This window comes from Elephantulus edwardii, unplaced genomic scaffold (genome assembly GCF_000299155.1).
Source record: "Elephantulus edwardii isolate Elephantulus edwardi_28Jun2011 unplaced genomic scaffold, EleEdw1.0 scaffold00052, whole genome shotgun sequence".
NCBI lineage: Eukaryota > Metazoa > Chordata > Mammalia > Macroscelidea > Macroscelididae > Elephantulus > Elephantulus edwardii.
Window position 1 is genome coordinate 2458382 of NW_006399802.1, and position 8694 is coordinate 2467075.

The window sequence follows — 8694 nt, forward strand, 5'->3', positions numbered from 1 at the left end:
AGAGTCACCCATTTTGAATAATATTGCATGAGTTCCTTGTTTTTCAATGCAGCATAGTATTCCATTGTGTGAATATACCACAGCTTCTCTACCCATTTGCTTGTTGATGGGCACTTAGGTTGTTTCCAAAGCTGAAAGGTTATTATTTCTAAATGTGTGAAGTCAGAAATGTGAAATGACGGTCAGATGAGCAGTTTGAGATCCTCTTCTCTGATTGACTGTGAAATGGTACTAGATTAAAAACCATATTTCTTTCCTTCAGCAAAAAATACTATGGTTTAGGAAAAAATATATATACTATAAATAGTTAATTATTACTGAGAATCTTGCTTCCAAACCAAAATCAAACTCATTTCCATCAAATGATGACCTTCATCCAGTTTCTGAGGCTATAAATCTTTCTAAGAGACTGGTCCTCTTTCTCTGAATTGGAACCATTGACCTTTCCTTTGGCAGCCCAACACATAGTACAACCCCCCCAGGCTTTTGGTTTACAGTCCATTTCTTAACCCACTGCACAACCAGGGAATATCCTAGAAAATAGATTATTGTTGTTGTTGTTGTTGTTGTTGTTAGGTGTAGTTGACTCGACCGTGACTCAGAGAGACCCTATATGAACAGCAGACCTGAACCCTGCCCTATGCAGCACCATCCCAATCATCTCTCATACATTCGAGCCCATTGCGTAGCCACTCTGTCATGCCACCTCATTGAGGATCTTGCTCTCTTGGGCTGATCCTCCCCACCCTTCTAAGCATGATGTCTTTTTCCCAAGCACTGACCTCTCCTCACAACATGCCCAAAGTATGTGAGATGAAGTTTCACCATCCTTGTCTCGAAGGAGTACTCGGGTTGCTTCTCTGAAACAAATGGCATATGTCTCTTCTCTGAAGCTTCAGTTTGTTCTATTGCCCACCTATAGTGTATTCAGTACTCTTCTCTAATACTACAATTCGAAGGCAATGATCCTTCTTTTGTTACCCTAGCTTTCATATGCATTGGAAGTCATGGGAAGATCATGACTTGAATGAAAAGATCATGGTAAGGCACACCTTAGCCTTCAAACTGACGTGGCTGCTCCTCAGCACCTTGGAGAGGTCCTTGACAGTGAACTTCCCTAAATGTAATAATAGGTCTTTGGATTTCTTGACTGCTATTGCTAAAGACTACTGATTATGGATCCAAGTAAGATGAAATCATTATATTTAGAAAAGATAAGATTCTCATCTGGAAAAGCATGTTCGTGTTCTTTACCTGGATGGAATTCATTCCCATACTTTTTAGAGACAAGTATTTGGGAAAGCTCTAGCTCTGATCTGTGACCCTCTACAGGCCACAAGCCCCAAAGGCCTTCTTTACCTGCAGCTACACACTTAGAGCTCACTCCTTAGGGAAGCTGACCCTGTGTGGATTGTCCAAACTTAAGGGAAATTTATCCACTGCTGTGCTCCTCCCCAGGAATTCTGGCTGGCATGGAGTCATAAAACCTGGGCCTTTCTCATGTCAGAGACTCCACGAAGAATGGCAGAGTCCCTTTGGACACCTCACAAGTCTACGGGTGATGGGTGGGTGAATGGAAGCAGGGAGCATCTCTCTGCCCTTTGGGTCCATTTCTGTAGGGAATGTAGCAGCAAACCAGGAGGACTCTGTGCAAGCTTTTCCCCTACAAGGTAGCGCCCAATGATCTGAAAGGTTTGTTTTGGACAGTGTGCATGCTTACCGTCTTATTTGACAAATCGCATCTGCCAAGGTGGCAGCCAGCAATGAGTGCCAGCTGATGCTTGTGAGATACTTTCCAGGTTCATGCAGTGATGCCAACATGCTCATGTCAGGTCTCATGCTTCTCTGCCATCTGTCCTGTCTGACAGTTCTCATGTCACTTGGCAAAGTGTGCCTTTCTCTGTGTGGTATAGATGGAGCCCATTGGAGAAACCTCTAAATGTCAAGAATCAACCCGTGGCATGGTACAGGAGTTGAGAAAGCTCTTGTTCACACCTATCAGAACTGGACTGACTGGGGATTTGTTACAACCAAGGACGAGCTAACGTGACCCTTGTGTTTTCCAGGGGAATTCTCTGCTGTGTATGCCCAACGTACTCAAGCTGTACTTGGAGAATGGACAGACTAAAGCTTTCAAGTTTGAGGAAAACACAACTGTAAAGGTATTGAGAACAAAGTCTTTTCCAGGAAGGATTTGCTCATGCCAGGACCCCTGGGCATCTTGCCCTGTAGAAGTTCTTTGGGCCTCACAATTGTCATGATCTGAGCACCTGCAATAAGCCAAGCATTGTGTTGTTTAGCTGCACAACTACCCAGCAAGGCAGATATATTTTTTTAAAAATCACTATCCTACAGGATGCTCAAAGAATTGAAATTACTTTCCCAAGGTCATTTCAGAACTAGTCTCATAACCTCCTGCCTCCTGTGGGCACTACCAAAAAGACTAGAACAACTAGAAGGTGTCAGAGGCCACCCAGGCCCATGAACATTATGTTTTGCATTCTCTGGTCCAGGAACAAAAGAGAAAGGGATTCCAGCTGAGTGACAGAAACAAACAAACAAAAAACCCAACAACGCTGAAGTGGTGGAATCTGAGGCAGACTTGGAAATATAGATAGGATTTTTATAGGAATGGGCCAGGAATAATATATGAATAAGTTAGTTCTGCTTACCCTGACTACCCTGTTCTTAGATGCCTTGAGCAGGGCACAGAGCTAGATAAAGGTGGTGGTTGTTATTGTTATTAAGTGCCATCAAGTTGCTTGTGACTCATAATGACCCTATGTACTACAGCTCTGCACCCTGCTCTATCCTTAGTAAGTCTCATTGTCTCTGACACATCTATCCCATTACCCCAGTCACTGAAGCAATCCATCTCATTGAGGTTCTTCCTCTCTTGCATTGTCCCTCCACTCCACCAAGTATGATGCCCCTCTCTAAGGACTAGTCCCACTTTGCAACATGCCCAGATTCAGATGGAGCTTCAGAATCCTTGCCTCCCAGAATTGGCAGCCTCTCCAGCACGAACCTATTTGTTCTCCTAGCAGTTCATGGTATATTCAACAGTCCTCTCCAGCACCACAGCTCAAAGACATCAATTCTTCTATCATATTTAGTCATTGTCCAGCTTTCTGATGCCTAGCAAGTATTTGTGAAGACCACGGTTTGTCTTCAAGTTGTTCACAGTCTCATTAAGAGAGAGCAGACATTCAGCTTGTTCCTACTCATCCGGGACAGGATGCAGTAAGGGCTGTGAAAAGAGGGACATAGGAAAAGGAATGGAGCACTGCCTGGTCCATCTCATCAAGGCATCACAAAGACTTTGGAGGGAAGCTGGCACATGAGCTGGACCTTGAAAAGCAACAAAGCTTTCAACAAAGGCAGGCAAGGGCAGAGCAATTGGGAGGAGGAGACATAGCAATCTCAGGATGAAATAAAGCAGTGAGCCAGTGAAATAGAAACTTGTTTAGGAAATGGAACAAAGTTGGAGCAAGGCCGTTTTCTTGCAGGAGGAATGAGATGGTGCAGGCTGACTGTGGAGCTTCAAACGCCAGGCTGTGGAGCTTGAATTTTCTCTGAGGGCAAGAAGAGATGACAGTAAGAGCTTTTAACAAAGGAATACTTGGTGTTAGAGGAGGCTCCAGTGAAGAAGCAAACAGTTAAAGGAAGTCCTCAGACCTTGAAAACATGAAAGAGTAAGCCAACTCTCCCGATATTGAAGAACAGGTTCAGGTAGGCCAGTAGGTAATGGACAGTGGACAAGACGTGACCTGTGCGGGCACACAGTTACACACACTTGTGGACACATGCACAAACATTTATACACACACACATGTTTTTGTATACTATCTAGTTGGAACTGATGCATACATAGCTGACCCCCTAGTGGGTTTTCAGAGGCAGTAAATCACCTCTGGAGGCAATTGGAGGAGATTGCCTATCTTTCTCCTGCAGAGCAACTGGTTAGTTCAATCTGCATGCCTTTGTGTTGGCAGCGTCATTCCTTACCACTGAGGCACCAGAGCTCTGGATATAATTGTATCTGCATGTATAGACACGCACATGTGCATGCTCACACACAGGGGTCTTCTCTGGCACCTTTCTTTGGAAGTGCCTAGAGCTGTTCTGAAAGTTCTGTCTCGTTCATACTTTCCTGAGAATGTGACTTAAGAAACCCTGGAGAAAGTCTTTCTGAACTGGGAAACTCCCAGCCTGGAAGACGAAGTTTGCCCTTAAAAGAAGAATGATCGTGGTTTACTGGATGTTACCACATGCCAGGAGGTCTAGGCGCACGGTGATAACTGCTCAGCGGCTCCACCAGAAGTTGGTAGTTTAAACCCACTGGCTGCTCCACAGGAGAATGATGTGTCAATCTGCTCCCACAAAGATTCGAAAACGCTCCAGCTCATTGCCAGTGAGTCAGAGCTAACTCATCGTTGACCCTCCAGTGGGTTTTTGAAGCTACACGTCACAAGCAAGGAAACTGTTCATCTCTGTCTCTCAAAAAGCTGCTGGTAGAATCAAACCACCAGAGAGGCTCAGATAAAGACTGCAGGGCAGTCGCAGCCCCACAGGGCAGGTCTGCTTTGTCCTATAGGTTAGCTGTGAGCTGGACTGAATTTGACTTTTAGGTTTTTCTACTACATGACAGACACTTTCTGACACTACTAACAGATGAGATGACAGATCTGAGAGGTCCAAACATGCTGAGATCAGCTAGCTCACGACCATGTCTTCAATGTGCTGTTTCTGAATCCTGCTCTAGAGCTTACAACTCTGCCATGCTGCAGAAAAGGGAAAAGTTTTCAAATGAATTAGACAAGGTTCTGCTGCTATCATCTTTGATCAAGCTGGATTGGAATAGAAGGGATAATGTATTTAAACTGTATTCCCCTTTGGTGACCAAATATACTTTGTGATGATTTACAATAAAAGTACACATTAAGTACTCCAAGATGATGGAGTTGGAAAAATAAGCCTGGGCTTAGCCAGTATAATACTGTGGCCAGTGACATGTTTTTAAAAGCAGCCTTTTAGCTCTTTGTCACACATAAAGAAGGATAACAGTAAATCCTGTGGATAAAAAAGGAAATGTCATTGCCAGCTTGTCAGTGCCTTCTCTTCTACCCTCCATTATCAAGGGCAGCAAAGTCCTTGTATCAGAAAGCTCATGGTCCCTAAATCAAGAAAATTTGTCATTCAACACATTAAAGAGCCACTGCCACTTTGTCAGTGTGTCACAGGCAGTAGCCTGAATGGAGGTTGTAGTGGTAGAAGTCGATTACTCAGGGTCACATGCTGAAGGAGCCTGGAGTCTTGAGTTGAGGGTTTGGAGTTGGCTGAGGAAATGAGACCTGGGGACAGCACACTATGGAACAAAGCACAGTGTGTCCAGGATCATTAAAACAGCCCTAAAACTGTGTGGTACAGGGTCAGTGACGAAAGTCTCCCAGCCAGGTGACCATCGAAGAAAAGTCTCCTGGAAGCAGTGGATTCTGAGGCAGATTTCGAAAGATAGATAGGATTTTGATAGGAATGGGCCAGGAATAGTACGTGAAGAGGGCATCCTAACCATGGGTATCAACACCAACCCAGGGATGGAAAGATTTGGCCAGTGTATGAACCACATGAACAGGTGCACTGGGAGAAGCAGCAGAAGAGAAGTGGGAAAAATCAGTTAGCACCTTCTACTTGGAAGTCTTGATATTAAACCAAGGAGTTTGGACTTTTCCCACGGCCATTGAGAGCCACTCAGTGTTCCTGAGCAAGAGAAACATTCTGTATGGTCATGTTCTTCTAGACCAGAGATCAGCATTTATTTTTCCAAGAGCAAGTTGTTGTTGTTGTTGTGGTGGTGGTGGTGTACCATAGAGTTGGAACTGACCCATAGCTGACCCTCCAGTAGGTTTTCAGAGGCTGCTAAATGCACAGGAGGTGACTGCCCATCTTTCTCCTGCGGAACAGCTGGTGGCCTCAAACCATGTACCTTGCGTGCAGCACAGCTTCTTGGTACTAGGCCACCAGAACTCTCTAAGACCAAGATAGTTAATGTTTTAAACTCATCAGGCCATACAGTCAGGGTTGCAGTAACTCAGTGTAACCACTCTAGTAAATGGGCATGACGTCATGTCCATGACATGGATGTGTCCATAAATCTTTAATTACAAAAGGCAATGGACTGGATTTCACTGATGGTCCATGTTTGCCCATCCCTGCTCTAAATCCCAGCTAAAGGACAAAGAGCCAAGAGGGAGTTCCTAAGACACCCCTGTACAAAGCTCTGAGAGAGCTACAGATCAAGGTAGGCACTGGAGAAGAGAAGACAGAGTAAAAGACGGGCTTCCCACCCAGAGCAGCACAATGCCTGACGCCAAGTGAATGCTGAATTGCTGTTGGATCACTGAGGCAGATATACTCGTCAGGACTCACTTGCTACATATGCAGGTCATGGAACAGGCAAGGAGAGGATTCCCAGGCTTCTTCTGAGCAGCGGGTGAAATGATCTGAGGTTCTGGCAGGACTTCGATGACGAGTCCAGGATGGTTAGCCACTCATTACATGCAAGTGTACTGAGTGTCTATGAGGATACACTGGAGTACAAGACAAGCAAGGTTCACGTCCTCATGGCATTTACTGTCTGCTGGGGAGACAGATAATAAACCAGAGAATTATTAGCAGCTAGCATTTATTGAGCACCTCACATCTTCCAAGAACTCTTGGGTAGGGTTTGGGTTTTTTGGTTTGTTTTGTTTGTTTGTTTTGGTATTGCCAAATATTTCACCCTTTTTAAGCATTGCACATTCCATTGCAATCGACTTCCCAATGTCTTCCATGTAAAATACCTCAGGTACTATCTACGCTGCAATCTTGAAGGCACACAGTTCAAATCTACCAGATGCTTCATGGGAGTAGGATGGGCAGTCTCCTCCCACGTGATTACTGCCTCTGAAAACCCAAGGGAGGGTCAGCTATGGGTCAGTTCCGACTTGAAGGTACACAACAACAACAACAATGAGGAAATTAACTTGATGCATACCACAACCGTATGTGGTAGATAGTAACGGTATCGCCATCTAATAGATGGGAAAACTGAGGCATAGAGAATAAGCTAGTTATGAAGGATTCATAACAGAACAGGTGGTCGAGGTCGAGACTTTATTCTCTTAACTTCCCATACTGCCTCTTACTAAAGAGCAACTCAACGCAATGCCATTGAGTCAGAACCAACTCATAGCTACAGCTGTAGCTGACCCTCCAGCAGGTTTTCAGAGGCAATGACTTCCATGGGAGGAGATTGCCACTTTTCTGTCATGAAACCACTGGTGCCTTCGAACCACCAGAGAGGCATCACCCGTGCGTTAGCAGTGCAATTTACTGGGAACTAGGCCCCCAGAGCGTCCTTTCTAAAGAATTCAGCTGTTCCTGAAGAAAACAGTAATGAAGGAAATAAACAGGGCCCTAGGGCAGAGGATAACAAGGACAATCATGTTCAGCTAATGTGGTCAGAGAAGGCCTTTTAAGCAGAGAGTTGAAGGAAGAGAAACAGCCTAATGAAATAACGGGAGAGTCTGCAGTACTTTATACGGGTGCCTGGAGGCAGTAGACTTCAGTGCACAGAGGATCATTCAGTTTAGGGAGGAAAAGGGAAGTGACATGGCAATTCTGCCTCAGCACGCCCATTCAGCAATTATTACTTCATTTGATTCTGTCAACCACTCTGGCGAGACATTATTATTCTCTATCTTACATAACTCTACATCTTACATAGGAGGAAACTGAGGTTCAGAAGCCTCAGATCTCTCCCAGCCAAGCAGGCAGTGAGATTCTGTAAGCAATTGGAGATCCAGACCAGAAACTCCAGAGAGGGCAGGAGCCTGGAGACCTTGAAGGAGGAGGCAGGAACCTCTGCCTGAGCCTTCCTAGTAAAACAAGAGAGGGCGGTCATGTGAATGGTCGGGGGTCCTGAGGAGAGGGGGCAGTGGGCAGAGGGCTGTGCAGGGTGACAGGAAGTTCTTCAGAGGACCTGACAAGCTGGAGCTGGAGGTCCTATTGAGATTCAGCTGCCGGAGTTAGCAGTGGGCCCTGTCAGCACAGCCCCCACAGTTAGCAGTGGGCCCAGTCAGCACACCCCCACTGTGCTGAGGGACAGAGAGCAGGAGAAATCAGGGAAGTCGTGCCTGGTGCCTAAGCATGAGGCCATGCCTGCTCCTCAGGAGTAACTTGGGGTGACCCTGTGCCTGTCCATGTGGTAGGACATCATCCTCACCGTGAAGGAGAAGCTGTCGATCCGCAGCATTGAGTACTTCGCGCTGGTTCTGGAAGAGCAGTACAGCATCTCCCAGCTGCACCTGCTGCACGAGGAGGAACTCATCCAGCAGGTAGGGAGGACAGGCCACCTTTGCCTGGGAGGGACAGGCGAGCAGGCTACACACCTCAGCCAGAACCTCTGGGGACAGGCGTCAGCATGAATACAGTTTGATGTTCTTTCCTGGGGTACAGAAGTCACAGAGTATACTTAGTCTGGCACTAACAGGATGAAAATCAGGCCTGGTTTTCATTTGCCTCTAAAAGGGCACAGATTTAAATTCCCCATTTTACAGATGGGAAGACAGAAGTTGAGAGAGGTAAGCTGGTTTAAAGTAACTGCTGATAGAGACCTGATCTTCTAAGTTTTATGATTTCCCCGCCCGCCCC

The 8694-nt window shown here is 45.7% G+C and overlaps 1 protein-coding gene across 1 annotated transcript in view; it reads left to right on the top strand.

The window, feature by feature from the left end:
- The window catches only part of FRMPD1 (FERM and PDZ domain containing 1), a 68492-nt gene that overhangs the window by 24556 nt on the left and 35242 nt on the right, over positions 1–8694 (top strand). The window contains exons 6-7 of the mRNA XM_006886860.1: positions 2067–2162; positions 8253–8378. Of these exons, the coding sequence (XP_006886922.1) occupies positions 2067–2162; positions 8253–8378 (222 nt within the window). The remainder of the gene's footprint in view (positions 1–2066; positions 2163–8252; positions 8379–8694) is intronic.